This window comes from Rhineura floridana, chromosome 6 (genome assembly GCF_030035675.1).
Source record: "Rhineura floridana isolate rRhiFlo1 chromosome 6, rRhiFlo1.hap2, whole genome shotgun sequence".
Lineage (NCBI taxonomy): Eukaryota > Metazoa > Chordata > Lepidosauria > Squamata > Rhineuridae > Rhineura > Rhineura floridana.
The window spans coordinates 64,159,473-64,175,531 of record NC_084485.1 but is presented as its reverse complement, the minus strand read 5'-3'; the positions used below and the strand labels follow the sequence as shown (position 1 = coordinate 64,175,531).

Here is a 16,059-nt window from a genome sequence, read left to right as displayed (position 1 = left end):
ACTTTGAGTGTAGCAACAAAAGCCTTAAAGGCTGATCCTTTCAGCTCATCCATATTACATCTCCTGATTTAATGCAGCGTTCAGTTTTTCTATCAGTAAAGTTGAAGGTGGCCTTTGTATAACAATTTTGTTATAAGTCAAGTATCTAATTCTAAGTTTCATTTTTCCTAACCCTCCCACATGATAGCAAGTTAAGGATTAATAAGAGTCAAGAGCTGTAAATTTTATTTATTTATCATGAGTTCAGAGTGTGTTGGACATAAACAAAGGGCTCCACATTTCCTTACATGCTTAGATGATAAAAGAATTATTTCAAGGGGAAAAGGAAAGCTAAAAAGTCATTCTGATGCAGAAAAAATGTTTAGTTCCTTTTTAAAAAAACTAGAAGCAGTAATGATCTCACATTTGTCAAGGCAACTGTCACCCAGATCCACACAAAAATTACATAAACACATGGTGATTTGATGCATTGATGGTGGAGGCACTAAAACTTGCAATACGTTTGTTACTATAGTGCTTGCAAAGACCTGAATAATTTCAACATGAGTGAAAGCAATTATTTTGAATTTTAAAACATTTCAATACATGTTTGTCCTTGTCTGAGGTATTCATTCATTCATAAGTTTCCGCCATCCTTCATTTAAAAACAAATTCAGGGTAAAAAAGAAAATGCTATCAAAATACAGTCAAAAGCACAATAAATAACACAAACTACTAAAAAGGCAAAATTAAAAGCAACCCAGCAGAAATAAAAATAGGTGATGAAAGATTGTGGGAGAACAAAAAAAAATTAACTCAATGTGCTTAAAAAAATAACAGCATAGCCACCAGATCCTCCTCCTCCCTGGGCAGAGAACTGGGGTGGCCTCAACCAAGAAAGCTTTCTTTCCAGTTGCTTCCCACCTAACCACAAATAGTGTGCCACCTGGAGAAGACCCTCCCAAGCAGATTTCAGTGTATGGGAAAGTGGTTCTTTTTGGTACCTCCTCCTTTCCCAACTTGTAGGGCTTTAAAAGCAAGTGTTGCCAGTTTGTGGCTCTCCAAATGCTGCTGGACTGCAACTTGTGCCATCCCTGACCGTTGGACATGCTGAGGGGGCTGATAGGAGTTGTAGCCCAAAACATCCGGAAGGCCACATGTTAGCCACCCCTGATTTAAAGGTGAGCGCAAACACTTTGAATTGTGCTTGGATATGGACCAAGATTTGGTGTGGCTCTTTAAGCCCTGGTGAGATGACTAGTCTTAGCTAATAACCTGGTGGCTGTTTTTTTGACCTAACACTTAACATCTGACCAGAAATGGAAACACTAGCACTTTCAGCGATACTGAATATTGTTCCAGCAAATAACCCCTTGCTGAATTTAGCAATGTGTTTGGCTCATAGCGCTGAGATTTAAGTCCAAACATGCTAACTCAAACATAGTACAGATTCAGAAACTATTGGTACTATTTCTCACTTCCTCAAAAGGGTTTCATGGAATGCTGCAAGTTCGATCATTTCTAAGCTAAAATAAAAGGACAATAATGCACTATGAAAAACACAAAAAACACTCAAATTATGTGAGAGGCTTTCTATTTCTAAAATGTATACAGCACTGAAAACACTGAGGTATCTGTGTTAATAAATAAACTTAAGTTAAAAAATAGTATGTTATTGTGGTATTGATGTTATTGATTTCTCATAACACCTTTTGTAAAGTGTATTCCAATGAATTGCATCTAACCTGTTACATTATTTAAAAAGTAACAGCTTCCCTGAGGTAAAAAGAAGAATTTCAGTTTTTCATCTTCATTGTCAGATATTCTTCAATGTAGTTAATGAAAATGTCAAACTCTCCCATTGCTTTGTAGATGCCTTTGTCTTGCAGCTGGGGAGAAAGGAGAGAGAATTACTTACATGATAAAGTAAAAATAATTATTGCAAGATAAATATGCCTGTATAACTCCATTATTTTTATTCTACTTTGAAGACTTGGCATGTGAAAGAATTTTAAGTCCCGTTGACCAGGATTGAAATGACACATTGCAAAAAGGAGGGGCAAGCATGAGAAGCAGGCTTGGGAAGAAGCCAAGGGGGAGGAGTGGACCATGACTGCCAGGCCCTTTCTACACAGCTATTTTCTGACTTCTATGACAACACAACTCATAGACGAAAAATCACCGTAGTTTAAAGGTTGGCATATTTAACACAAACTGCTAGTGCAGGAAGAATTTATGTCAATTGAGCAACCTATACGGTTCCACTTTACTGCATCAGTGTGGGATACAGCCCACAGGTGGATGCAGCTCTGAAACGATGAGCTGGACTTTAAGACATCTTTCTGTAGCAATCTTAACATTAGTAAGTCCTCTTGAACACATTGGGACTTACAGATCCAAAAAGATAGGATCAGATGGCTGTTCTGAAAACCATCAATTGTAACAGAACAGAGCGTATATACCACTTGAATGGTACAGAAAATGAAAGTTGTTTTCCACTGCATGTTTGTTCCAGAGAGTATAGCATTTCAGTTTGACTGACTGAGTTGAGAAATGTATCAAACAGTAAATATTTATGATTGGTTTATCTTTTTGTTTATTATAGCCAGTGGCAACCTGTCCAGAAGTATACACTACATTCCCAGATTGACACCTAGAAGCCTTGGTACAAATGCAGTGTTGCACTGTCTGCACCATGAAGTGAGCTTTTTACCTACTACAGTGGTCCAGAGAAGCAGTGTTCTCCCACTCTTTTCCACTGCTTCTTTACAGGTTATAATTGTTTTAAAACCTGCATGCCACTGGGATCTTCCAAAGGATCCAGTCTAACGGTGGTTTTGCATGCTGTATATATAGAAACACTTGAAACAGGAAGGCTGCATGAGCTGTCTTTGTATTAAGTCCCCATTTTGCACATTACTCCAGAAGTGTGGAAAGAGGATGCATAACTCACCCACACTCCTTGTTTTGGCTCTTCCACATACTGTGCTAAATTGTAAACAAAGATATTTAGAGTCTGCATCTGTATTGGAATTGTTTTCAAGATGTTTTATTGCTTGTTGTTTGCCACCCTGGGTTCCTTTGGGAGGTAATATAAATTTAACTTACTATTGTTACTGCTACTTTGTGATGTAGAAACCTACCTTTTCATAAGTTTCTTTGATGTTCTTTATTGTTTTACTCTTCTTTTCACAGATGAAGAACCTATGCTGAAAAGAGAAAGAGAAAGCCGAAGAATAATTAGTTCAGTGGGTTTCTTCTGGTTAATCTTGAAAGTCCTACAAAATCGAATGTGCATTGCCCTGATGCAGCAAGGGAAATCCACCAATGGAATCAGCTCCTGCACATGCAGAGGATACTGATGCATTCCATGTAGTGATGCTCATCCAGGCTGCACTGAACTCACTGGATACATCTATGTGACTGGTTGTGCAAAACTAGATCAGGACCTGTATATGAGAATGCTGAGTGCCTCAGTAATATATATGCTGTCCTTTTTCAGTTTATGCAGAAAGGGTATTTTCTTGAGATTTTAATATAAGGTATCACCTGTGATCTCCTACAGCTTCATCTACTTCTACAATTATATATTTCCAGTTTGTTTTGCAATATCATTATTATTGCCTCCTTTTTTCATAATGAATCAACTTCCTATGCTTTTTGCCCATCACTGAAATGAGGGAAAGCCATGTATAAGATTACAATACGGCTATATTTATCTGAAGCACCTTTGGACTTTAGGACTGTCAACTCCTGGCCTGGAAACATCTTTTCTATTACATCCACATCTACAGAAAAGATGGATGATGTTAATCTGAATCCCAAGGCATTTTAAACAAAAGCTTCTGATTCGTCAGACAGAATAAAAACTCTGCAGCATATTCTATATAAGAGTACTAGATGCAAAGACCCCCCTTTAGGATGCACACCTTAATGTGGTGAGGGGGTTTGAGAGTGTTGAAGAAGCTGAGAGCAATGCCATCAGGAGTCTAGACCAAGAGGCTAGACTCCTAGTAGGGGCACCCATGGCGGAATGGTCAAAGCTGAGACACCAGACTTAGATGCATCCAAACTCAGAGGAAGGCAATGGTAAACCACCTCTGAATATCTCTTACCACGAAAACCCTGTGAACAGAGTATCCAAAATACAACACGAGATAATGCTGGAAGATGAGACCCCCAGGTCAGAAGGCACTCACCGAGCTACTGGGGAAGAACAATGGACAAGTATGAGTAGTGCTGTGACTAATGACACAGCTGGGTCAAAGCCGAAAGGAAGCCCAGAGGCTGATGCGCACAGATGCGAAAGGAGAGTCTGGAGTTGTATGAAGCACACAATAGGAACATGGAATGTGAGAAGCATGAACCAGGGAAAGTTAGAAATTGTCAAGCAAGAAATGGAGCGTATCAACATTACAGTACTTGGCGTGAGTGAATTAAAATGGACTGGAATGGGACATTTTCAATCAGGCAACTACAAAATATTTTATGCAGGAAATGAGAAATCAAGAAGAAACGGGGTTGCTTTAATAGTGAGAAGTGATGTAGCAAAAGCAATTAGAAGCTACAACGCAAGGTCTGAGCGAGTGATATTAATGAGATTAAATGGGAAATCTATCAACATAACCATCATCCAAGTCTACGCTCCAACGTCAAACGCAGAAGAAGAATTTGAGAGATTTTACGCAGAAGTACAGGAGGAATTTGATCACACTCCAAAACAAGATATGATGATAATCATGGGGGACTGGAATGCAAAAGTAAGGAACAGAGGAGAACTAGGAATTGTGGGGAAATGGGGCTTAGGAGACAGAAATGAAGCAGAAGAAACACTTATTGAATTATGTGAAGCCAATGATTTGTTTCTTGCCAACTCATTTTTTGAGCAACCAGAAAGACGACTGTACACGTGGACATCACCAGATGGTCAATATAGGAATCAAATTGATTATATAATTGGAAACAGAAGATGGAGAAGTTCCATACTTTCTGCAAAAACAAGACCAGGAGCAGACTGCGGTACAGATCATGAACTGGTTGTATCGAAAATCAGAATAAAGCTAAAGAAGAACAACAAAGCACTCATAATGCCAAAATACAATTTAAATAACACCCCAGAAGCATATAAAGATCAAATAAGGCACAGGTTTGAGGCTTTAAACTTAGTTGACAGAGAACCAGAAGAACTATGGACTGAAGTCAGGGACATTATCAGGGAAGAATGCAAAAAGACAATACCTCTTGTTAAAAAGAGAGAAAGACCTCAATGGATGACTGAAGAAACTCTTAAAATGGTTAAAGAGAGAAGGAAAGCAAAAGCAAAAGGAGATAGAAACACGGTCAGAACCCTAAATGCAACTATACAATGACTAGTACGTAGGGACAAATAAAACTATAACAATAGTTATTGTATAGAAATAGAAAAGGACAACAAAATGGGAAGAACAAGAGCCCTATTCCAAAAGATTAGAGAAATGAAAGGGAAATTTAAATCACGAGTAGGGATGTTGAATAATCAACAGGGGAACACACTGACTGACTGAGATGAAATAAAAGGAAGATGGAAGCAATACACTGAAGAACTCTATAAAAGAGATGCAAGGATGACAGATTCATTCACGGATGAACAATATGATGAAGAACCAGAAATTTTAGAATGTGAGGTGAAAGCTGCTCTTAAAATTCTTGGAAGAAACAAATCACCAGGAATAGATGGCATACCACAATACAGTTGCTACAAGTTACTGAGACTGAATCTGTCCAAATTTTGACAAAAATTTGTCAATAAATATGGAAAACTAAACAATGGCCCACAGACTGGAAGCGTTCAATGTATATCCCATTTCCAAAGAAAGGGGATCCCAGAGAATGCAGTAATTATTGAACTATTGCCTTAATATCCCACGCAAGTAAAGTAATGCTCAAGATTCTAGAACAAAGGTTCTTACCATATATGGAGCGAGAAACGTCCAAGATGGATTTAGAAAGGGAAGAAGCACCAGAGATCATATTGCAAACATACGTTGGATAATGGAACGGAGCAAGGAATTTCAGAAGAAAATCACCCTGTGTTTTATAGACTACAGCAAAGCCTTTGATTGTGTAGATCATGAAAAACTATGGAATGCTTTAAAAGAAATGGGGGTGCCACAGCATCTGATTGTCCTGATGCGCAAACCTATACTCTGGACAAGAGGCTACTGTAAGGACAGAATATGGAGAAACTGATTGGTTCCCCATCGGAAAGGGTGTGAGACAGGGGTGTATTTTATCACCCTATTTGTTAAATCTGTACGCAGAACATATCATACAGAAAGCGGGATTGGACCAAGATGAAGGAGGTGTGAAAACTGGAGGGAGAAACATCAATAATTTAAGATATGCAGACGATACCATACTCTTAGCAGAAACCAGTAATTATTTGAAACGAATGCTGATGAAAGTTAAGAGGAAAGCACAAAAGCAGGACTACAGCTGAACATCAAAAAGACTAAAGTAATGACAACAGAAGATGTATATAACTTTACAGTTGACAATGAGGACATTGAACTTGTCAAGGATTATCAATACCTCGGCACAGTCATTAACCAAAATGGAGACAATAGTCAAGAAATCAGAAGAAGGCTAGGACTGGGTAGTGCAGCTGTAAGAGAACTAGAAAAGATCCTCAAATGCAAAGATGTATCACTGAACACCAAAGTCAGGATCATTCAGACCATGGTATTCCCGATCTCTATGTATGGATGTGAAAGTTGGACAGTGAAAAAGGCGGATAAGAGAAAAATCAACTCATTTGAAATGTGGTGCTGGAGGAGAGCTTTGCGCATACCATGGACTGCGAAAAAGACAAATAATTGGGTGTTCGATCAAATTAAACCAGAACTGTCACTAGAAGCTAAAATGATGAAACTGAGGTTATTCTACTTTGGACATATCATGAGAAGACATGATTCACTAGAAAAGACAATAATGCTGGGAAAAACAGAAGGGAGTAGAAAAAGAGGAAGGCCAAACAAGAGATGGATTGATTCCATAAAGGAAGCCACAGACTTGAACTTACAAGATCTGAACAGGGTGGTTCATGACAGATACTCTTGGAGGTCGCTGATTCATAGGGTCGCCATAAGTCGTAATCGACTTGAAGGCACATAACAACAACAACAACAGATCCAAAGAAGAGGAGGCTTCATGCAACATTGTTGTGCATAATAAGGATTTTCAGCAGGCACATCACCCCTGCATGACAAGCTGTACTTTCTAAAATTTCTCCTACACAAGTATTGAAAGTACAGAAAGTTTGACCTTTTCCATATCTGGGTGGCATGACTCTTTTAAACCATAAGCATAGCTACATCACACCCTTAAGTTTTATACTGTTACAACTTCCCTCAAAGAATCCTGGGAACTGTAATTTGGTGAAGTGCTGAGAATTCTCTATTAGATCCTTAACTCTGACCTGGGAGACCAGGGTTCGAATCTCCGCACAGCCATGAAGCTTACTGGGTGACCTCGGGCCAGTCACTGCCTCTCAGCCTCAGAGGGAGGCAATGGTAAACCACCTCTGAATACTGCTTACCATGAAAACCCTATTCATAGGGTCACCATAAGTCAGAATCGACCTGAAGGCAGTCCATTCCCATTTTTCATAGTCCCCAGGGACAATGCTGCCTCTGTCTATTGTGCTTCCTGAAGCGGAACACCAAGAGGCGCCCTCTATTGTTGGGCTAACACTTTAAAAAGTTTCATGGCACCATTCAGACATCAATTCCTGCCTTCATATGTTTCCTCTAAATCCTACTGCCTGAAGCAACCTGCTTCACCTTGCTACATTATACGACTGGCTGTGCCCAAGGCTTGCTGTACATCAGAAATGAGAAAAATGCCCGTTTATGTAACAGATATATCCTGTGTCTATTTTGTTTCCTAAGACACACTGAGATTCAGCTTTGCACAACTCAAATTGCTTCTGCACTTATTGGTTTCACTAATTTAGGTTTAAAATACCTCTGGAGAGCAAATTATTCAAAATAATTCTGATCTGGAGTTTTGCGGGCATATGTTGTGGATTCAAGTAACCGTCATTTTCTCTAATCTAGGTTTGCACTGCATACATGTTATTTTGTATGTTCATACAACTGGATGTACTAATATTCTGCACTTCTAGATCACATTCAAGAGTTTGAAGCACTGTATGTACATATCCAACTGTTCTGTAAGGCAGGCCTGTATTAGCATTCCTTTTATTTCCAAAAATGCTGTAAACCGCCCAGAGAGCTTCGGCTATGGGGCGGTATACAAGTGCAATAAATAAATAAATAAACTGCAGGCTTAATGTTCTGTAGCTTAAATAGCCAATATGGCACCACCCATGTGCAAGATGAATTTATTGACAAGCTTATTATTATTATTATTATTATTATTATTATTATTATTATTATTATTATTATTATTATTATTATTATTATGGTTTATTTCTATCCCACCTTTTGGCCAAAAGGCCCTCAAGGCGGCTTACAAAAAATAAACGCAAATATAGAAATACATATCAATAAAAACAGTGCAATTTACAGAAATTAAATAACAAGGTAATAACATTATTAAAAAGCAACAATAACAACTTTCAATGAAAATACAGTAACAAATCACACTTTCCTAATAAATTCCTACCAATTAGACAATGTCTACTAGTTCTTACATCAATATGTTGACTGTGATGTCCCTGTATATATATCGCTGTAAATATGGTAAGTGTGGGTTTATTAGAGTATATGTGGTAAGTAGACTGAGTGAAAGCGGGGAGTACATGGGCTGGAAAGCTGGAGAATGTTGTATTATGATTGGCTGAGCGTTTGAGTGTCTGAAGGTATAAATGAGAGGATGACAGTTCTGGGTGGAGAGAGTTCTGTTGGTGGGAGTTCTGAGGGAGGTTGGAGTTGGTTTTGTGGGTTGGATTGGATTAGGCGGGTAGTGAGGCAGGTTATTGACGGCTAGAAACATAAAGAGTAACGCAACTTATGAAACCACACGCTTGTTGACAATACCTTTAAGTAATCTTGTTATTCCCTGTGTATATAAATAAATATTTCTTGGTTTACCAGAACGCCTGATCCTTGGCTGGGTTACACAGACCAGAAGGGTGGGCAGGGCATATACCAAGGTTGGGAAACAGTATCAATGGTGGCAGCGGTGAAGAGACAGTGTAACATCATCAGGTATCCAGAGCAACCCAGGGCTGTATTCTTTATAGGCACAAAGATAGAGGGGGTTGTGGCCTGCAAGTGCACCCAGACACAAAGTAGCAATAAGTCAGGAGGAGACTAAGGCACAGTCTCAAGGCAATATTGTTTTACAGGGAGTGTCTGGTGGTGCTGCCTAGCAGTGGGATCTTGAGAGATCTTTGTTAGAGCCGGTGAGAGAACTGTTTAAAGACCAGGACCCTGAGGTGGGACTGTGACAAGGTGATGACCACAGGCGGGATGCTAGCAGGTGGTGCCTGAGGTGGGATCCTGACAGGAAGGGTCCTGACATTGACATCAAAACATAATACCAATGAGGTGTCCTGCTGGTACTGCATCTGCCAGTCCTAAACAAGAAAAGGAGCAGGCTTCAGGGAACCCCAGGATTTGCAAAAGTACTAAAAATGTTTTAGAAAGAAAAATCCTCTAGGGGAGATCCCTGCCCCCCTGGCCAGTCCAATAAGGAATGAGCATGTTCAGGGGCCATGAAATGCTGAGCAATTTTGGCAGGGAGGAGGACTTGGAAAATCGTGTGGGAAGGAATGCCATGGCTGATGGACTTGAAAAGTGAATAGAAGCATTCCACAGTACAACAAGCTGTTGCAGGTCCACTTGTTATCTGCATGTTGCAGATGGAAGTCGGGGCCTAAGACAACAATGGTCTGTTTATGACTGCATGGTGAATTCATTGCTGAGAAGAGATTTGAAATAAGGACTTCCTGGCTCACAGCTCACATTGTAAACAATATTATGCTGCACTATATTGCCATTTTCTTTTTAAACCATTGTTTATCTGATTATACTGACATTTCTTAGGGGAATAGAAGTCAACAGTGCTTGCTTATTTTTTTTGTAAAGCCTAGCACCGCTGAGCACAAAATCAGAGGAGAGGGGGGACTTCTGCTTTGTGTCAATACAAATGTCATTCTCTACAGTTCTGTCCCTGGCAAAGATTCAGCTTTGATGAGGAACTTTATGAATATCCCTTAGTTCTAGAGAAGAGCTCAGAGAAAAAAGTTTCTTCCTGCTACTCTGCTAAGTGCAAAGGGTTTCTTTGTGGCCTTGCATGTTTGTTCTGTGAGTCATCTTGTGACACAGTGAGGGCACCACAGTAAAGTAATATTGGGATCTGGGGCTGAACAGTTATGTCAGCTGTAGTTCTAACTTCACAGTTTGTAGAAGCAGCAGCTAATAGAAAAGGATTTTACTAAAGTTTATTAGGGAGACATGTGCAGTTAACGTAGATATGTATCCATATGATAAAATAGTCAATCTGTGAAGTCCCAGACTTAACCCTCCATCTTCCTGCTCTATGAATCTGCTAATGAGGTCACAATTTTATCATACCTGAAGCAAAGGCCAATATATCTGAAGCAGCTATACCACTTAATGAATACAGCTATGTCCACAACTGTGTGTATTCTTCAGTTTTGTGCAGAAATTGTTGCTAGGTGTAGAACTAAGCACTGAAAGACTCTGGTTTAATGTTTTTGTAAGTGTCTATACTTGAAGGTTGTGAAGATCTGTTTGAAAGTGTGTGGGTAGTGCATAGTGAAACTTGAAATCTACTGGACAGCCTGAGCCGGATTTCCAATACCTGAAAGTTTCAGTGTCCTTATAACTCTCTGCCCTTTGCTTAAATATCAGAAATTTTTTTTAATTAACTGGGCAAAATAAGCAAAAATTATGCACATAGTATGCTTGATATGCACAATTATCACGATTCAGCTTTTCTTGGCACCAAAGTGGGATTACCTTCATGCAGAAATTGCAATCTTTTTTTGTGGCCCAGAACACACATTGCTCTGACTCTGCTGCCTGACGAGGTGGTGAAGGCACCATGTCCACCCCTGCATTTTCAAAACCTTTAGTGTATTTGCTGTCATCACTTTACAAATAGAAATTAAAACTACTGAATAACCTAAGTTTGTATGCATAACATGAGAATGAAGCAAGGTGAAGAAGTACTGCCTTCTGCTAGTCCCTGGCTAACACATATGTTGTACTGTCTTTCCTTATTTCCAAATAGTATCTAGTACTTCAGAAGGCTGCCCATTTTGTACAACCAATAACTTTGAACAACCATTTGTTTCTAGCGTCTAAACACTTTTGGATACAATATTTTGCTATTCTTTGCATGATTCAACAGGGGCAGGATGCTGCAATACTCTAAGACTTTTGCCCAGGAATTTACAAGCTACCACAGCAGGCAGCCTTGGAAAGGAAACACAAGTACTTACACAGCGCTTGATTGTCTGTCTTAGATCCAGTAGCATATTTCCAAGAAAGCCTACACTCCGCTCAATGGTGTTGCCAGTAGTTACATTAGGCAAGACATCCTCCAGATAAAACTGGATAATTTCTGCCACTGACTGGCATCCCAGGTACCCCTACAGGTAGAGAAGAGAACAGTAATAATGGTAAGAGAGCATGAAGAAGACATTTCGGGAATAACATGACACTTTTGACCTTTGTTCCATGGATTATGATGTAAATATGATCATTCTGTAGGATATACAATGTTTTCTTCAGAGTTTCCTTGTGCTACTAGATAAGTCAGGAAGGACTATCATATTTACCACCACCACCCACTTTACAGAAAGTGTAAACTTTTGGAAACTGATGCAGAAAAGTATGCAAGTGGATCCATAGACAGTTGGAAGCTTTTTTATTTCTGTTTATTTATGTCCATATTCTACACTGTCTTTCCACTGCTCCACAAGAAATCTAGTAATACATCTAAATCTTAAAATAATTATCCTTAAAACCATAACAGCACAGTGAAAGCCTTACTTAGCTGCTGATTGCTTTACCCTCCCAGTGACAAGGCACCTGAACTTCTCTGCTCTCTTAAGTTCAAAAGAAGCTCTGCTTCAAGTGGAAGAATGACTTCCCTATATTATGCTGAACTTTTGCCATTTCTAGTAGATATTTTTGGCTTTTACTGTCTGTTCACTAGACCATAAGAACATAAGAAGAGCCTGCTGGATCAGGCCAGTGGCCCATCTAGTCCAGCATCCTGTTCTCATAGTGGCCAACCAGGTGCCTGGGGGAAGCCCGCAAACAGGACCCGAGTGCAAGAACACACTCCCCTCCTGAGGCTTCCGGCAACTGGTTTTCAGAAGCATGCTGCCTCTGACTAGGGTGGCACAGCACAGCCATCACAGCTAGTAGCCATTGATAGCCCTGTCCTCCATGAATTTGTCTAATCTTCTTTTAAAGCCATCCAAGCTGGTGGCCATTACTGCGTCTTGTGGGAGCAAATTCCATAGTTTAACTATGCGCTGAGTAAAGAAGTACTTCCTTTTGTCTGTCCTGAATCTTCCAACATTCAGCTTCTTTGAATGCCCATGAGTTCTTGTATTATGAGAGAGGGAGAAGAACTTTTCTCTATCCACTTTCTCAATGACATGCATAATTTTATACACTTCTATCATGTCTCGTCTGACCCGCCTTTTCTCTAAACTAAAAAGCCCCAAATGCTGCAACCTTTCCTCATAAGGAAGTCGCTCCATCCCCTTGATCATTCTGGTTGCCCTCTTCTGAACCTTTTCCAACTCTAGAATATCCTTTTTGAGATGAGGCGACCAGAACTGTACACAGTATTCCAAATGGGGCCGCAGCATAGATTTATACAACAGCATTATGATATCGGCTGTTTTATTTTCAATACCTTTCCTAATTATCGCTAGCATGGAATTTGCCTTTTCACAGCTGCCGCACACTGGGTCAACATTTTCATCATGCTGTCCACTACAACCCCGAGTTCTTTCTCCTGGTTGGTCACCGCCAGTTCAGACCCCATGAGCGTATATGTGAAATTCAGTTTTTTTGCTCCAATATGTATAATTTTACACTTGTTTATATTGAATTGCATTTGCCATTTTTCCACCCATTCACTCAGTTTGGGGAGGTCTTTCTGGAGCTCTTCGCAATCCCTTTTTGTTTTAACAACCCTGAACAATTTAGTATCAACAATACTATGTGTGAAATGAACTAAGCCCCATGGAACCACAACATTTTTTAAAGGGAATGACTTTCTGGGAAATTTTGTTCAAAATTGTTTTTCAGGCAAAGATACAGTGAATTCTGGTTTCCTAAGTCAAGCCTCTAATAACCTAAATACTATACAGTAATGCTGACTGGTACTACTGCAATTTCCCCCACAAGTTCCTCACAAATATGCATGTGGAAATGAAAGGTGGGAGTCAAGGGACCAGAGGTACAGTATATTTAAGGCAAAGGTTTTATTATTACAGACTTAAAATGCAAATACATACAATAATGTGCCTTTAAGAACTGCACTTTGTAGTTCGCTTAAGCCACATACATTGGCAAATTCACATAAATAAGAAAGACCCTCCTGCCTGACATGTGATGTCTAAAAGAGTGATCTCAGAGTTTATTTCTGTCAAGAAACACTTTTCCATGATCCCAGAGATCAGCATGGTCAAATTTCCAAATAATGTGTTGAAGACAATCGAAATCTCACCTTGAAATCTTCCAGTAAATCCTCTTTTAACAACATGATGTCTGCCTCATTATCTCTGGCTTGCTGTAAGAACATGCAATGAGATAAGACCACAGGTAAGTTTGGCCACAGATTTACACATAGTGAAGAGTGCTACTTGTCAACAAGAGGAGAGAGCATCTGGTATAGTCCAGGGTCTTTTACATATGAGCCCTCAGATTTGAGACAATGTCTTATCTGAGGGTCTTCTCTTTCTCCTGCATCTATCAGTAGGTAATAGCCATGACAAATATTGTTGCTACAAAATTTTAATTGTGCAGGATGTATATACGTTATAGTAAATGTTCAAACTTTGGTGAATAATATTGTCCAGATTTCAAATGCTGAGGTATCTAAAAGCTCAGAAATACACCAGTGACTATAACAAGACTTAAATGCATTCTCATGCATGTCTCAAAGGTATGGAAATGGATATTTAGTTTTAGATATTTATGCAGTTTGTTGTAATTATTGCCTTTTATACATGAATGTCAACTTTCTCCAAACAGCTGGACATTCATCGTAATATAAAATAATACAAATATTAACGTATTCTCTAAGAAACTATTTGGGTCCTAACAAGCTTTCTCCCTTTCCCCAAATCAGAAAATTAATTAAACGTAAAATGTTTTGTTGTTAACTGCAATCACAGCTGTTACATCATTTCATTTGACAGCATTTGAAATGAAGGCAGAACTCACCAGAAAGTTTCTCAGAATCCCATTCATTTCATTGGGGATTGCACAGGAGAACTTCTCGGTGGTTTGTATCCCAAACAACATATCTCTTGTACCTGCCAGCAATTTATTTATTACCTTTTTATCCCACCTTTCCTTCCAAAGGAGCCCAGGCCAGCAAACAGCCAAATAATCAAACAATACAATTAAAAATAAGATAAAACCCTAATTAAAACATATAAAAACATGAAGAAAACTTTACAAAAATTAAAACATGTAAAAACAAATCACCTGTGTAAGCATTTTAAATAGCTGCACAAAAGAAGCAAAGCCTTGTCCTCCTTCCCGCTTCCTAAAGCCTGGGTGCAAAAGAAGCTGTTAGAGGAGGAAAGGATTGTCCTACTTACAAAATAATCTTTGATCTCATAAAACGTGACCCTCAGCTCTCGGAGTCTAAGAGGCAGGATGTCTGCAAAATGTTTACAGCTGCTTTCGGAGAGCTGACAATGTGCATTCTCAAGGTTGAGCACCAGGGACAGCACAGTAAATACTCTGAGAGAATTCATGTCTTCACAGAGTTCCTTTGCGGTTCAGCTTAATTTTGCAAGAGACAAAAAGCCAGATCTGAATGCCCATCACCTTGATTGGCTCCTAATTTATACTCTCCAAAAAGCAGTTTCAACTTCCTTCCTCATTTCCACAGGATATGGTGAGAATTTTTCAAAACCGAAATGTCAACTTTTTCCCAACAAGAGGTTTTTGTGAATTGTCCCCACTCCCTTTAAAGTTGCTTATAGAAGTAGAATTGCTTAGACCTCCCTCCTCCCTTTTTACATCATTTGCTTCTTGTAAATTTACATGTAGTAACTATTATGGAAACACAAAAAGGTGCTTTTCCCATTGGTCATGGTATTTTGTATGACTGTCCATTGTTTAAATCTCTGCAAACCTAATTAAATTGTTGTTTTTCCTGTTCAGCTGCCACTAGTAGTAGGCAAATAAATTTCAGATTTTTCAAGGGCATCTCTGGAAAACACATACCCCACCACCAACTATGCAAAATCTCCAGAATGTTTCTCAATGCAAATAAGGCTTTATCTGGCAAAAATAGCACAAGGAAATATATTAATTATATAAAGCAATTAAGTATGTCATCATGACTAACATTTAATGTTCCTGGATAAACAGCTGCAGCTCATTAAAATCCCCCTGGGTTGAATGTGTTGTCTCTTTCAATTGTACACATTAATCCTGTCATTTCTAAGTTCTTGCACTTTACTGAGAAATGTAGTTTTGAACAATGCATTGCTCTGCTCTGTGCTGTTTTCTTATTTTTTAAAATTACAATTCCTTTACCTAACTTTTAATATTTCTCTAATCTTCAAATATGTTACAGGTTTCATGGAGATTATCAGTTTATGTATATTGTCCTTTTGTTTTTGGCAAGAATCCATTCAGTGCTATTAGACTGACTAAAGTAATTCATCTGGGCCTATGTTTTATGATGATCCTGGGTCCTTTTAATCAATGCTTTGTTGGTAGTGTTCTTCCCACTTCTTTCTTAAATGTGTAAAAACTGAAATCATGCCATATATAAAAAAGGTGACATGTTTCAGTTGCCCTGACTATTCTAATTGCCCCAAAAGTGTGATAAAAC

General features: G+C 39.0%; 1 protein-coding gene across 4 annotated transcripts; it reads right to left on the bottom strand.

The window, feature by feature from the left end:
* Positions 1-219: 219 nt before the first annotated feature.
* IL10 (interleukin 10) lies at positions 220-15,523 on the bottom strand. Of its 4 annotated transcripts, XM_061630365.1 has the most exons (6): positions 15,444-15,523; positions 14,694-14,761; positions 13,708-13,770; positions 11,456-11,605; positions 3,123-3,188; positions 220-1,868 (listed from the first exon to the last, which is right to left on the bottom strand). In XM_061630365.1, the coding sequence occupies exons 2-6, from the start codon at positions 14,703-14,705 to the stop codon at positions 1,776-1,778; spliced, it is 384 nt and encodes a 127-aa protein (XP_061486349.1). In that variant the 5' UTR covers positions 14,706-14,761; positions 15,444-15,523; the 3' UTR covers positions 220-1,775. The 4 variants fall into 4 exon arrangements, with proteins under 4 accessions (XP_061486349.1, XP_061486345.1, XP_061486348.1 ...); XM_061630361.1 differs by lacking the exons at positions 14,694-14,761; positions 15,444-15,523 and adding an exon at positions 14,810-15,146; XM_061630364.1 differs by lacking the exon at positions 15,444-15,523 and having other exon boundaries at positions 14,694-14,799.
* Positions 15,524-16,059: the final 536 nt, after the last annotated feature.

Coding starts and splice junctions, on each gene's coding strand:
- IL10 (XM_061630361.1), bottom strand. CDS start 14,968: ATGAATTCTCTCAGAGTATTTACTGTGCTGTCCCTGGTGCTCAACCTT. Junction 13,771..14,809: donor ATGAGATCAAAGATTATTTT/GTAAGTAGGACA, acceptor ATGTTCTTACAG/CAAGCCAGAGATAATGAGGC. Junction 11,606..13,707: donor ATTTACTGGAAGATTTCAAG/GTGAGATTTCGA, acceptor CTCTACCTGTAG/GGGTACCTGGGATGCCAGTC.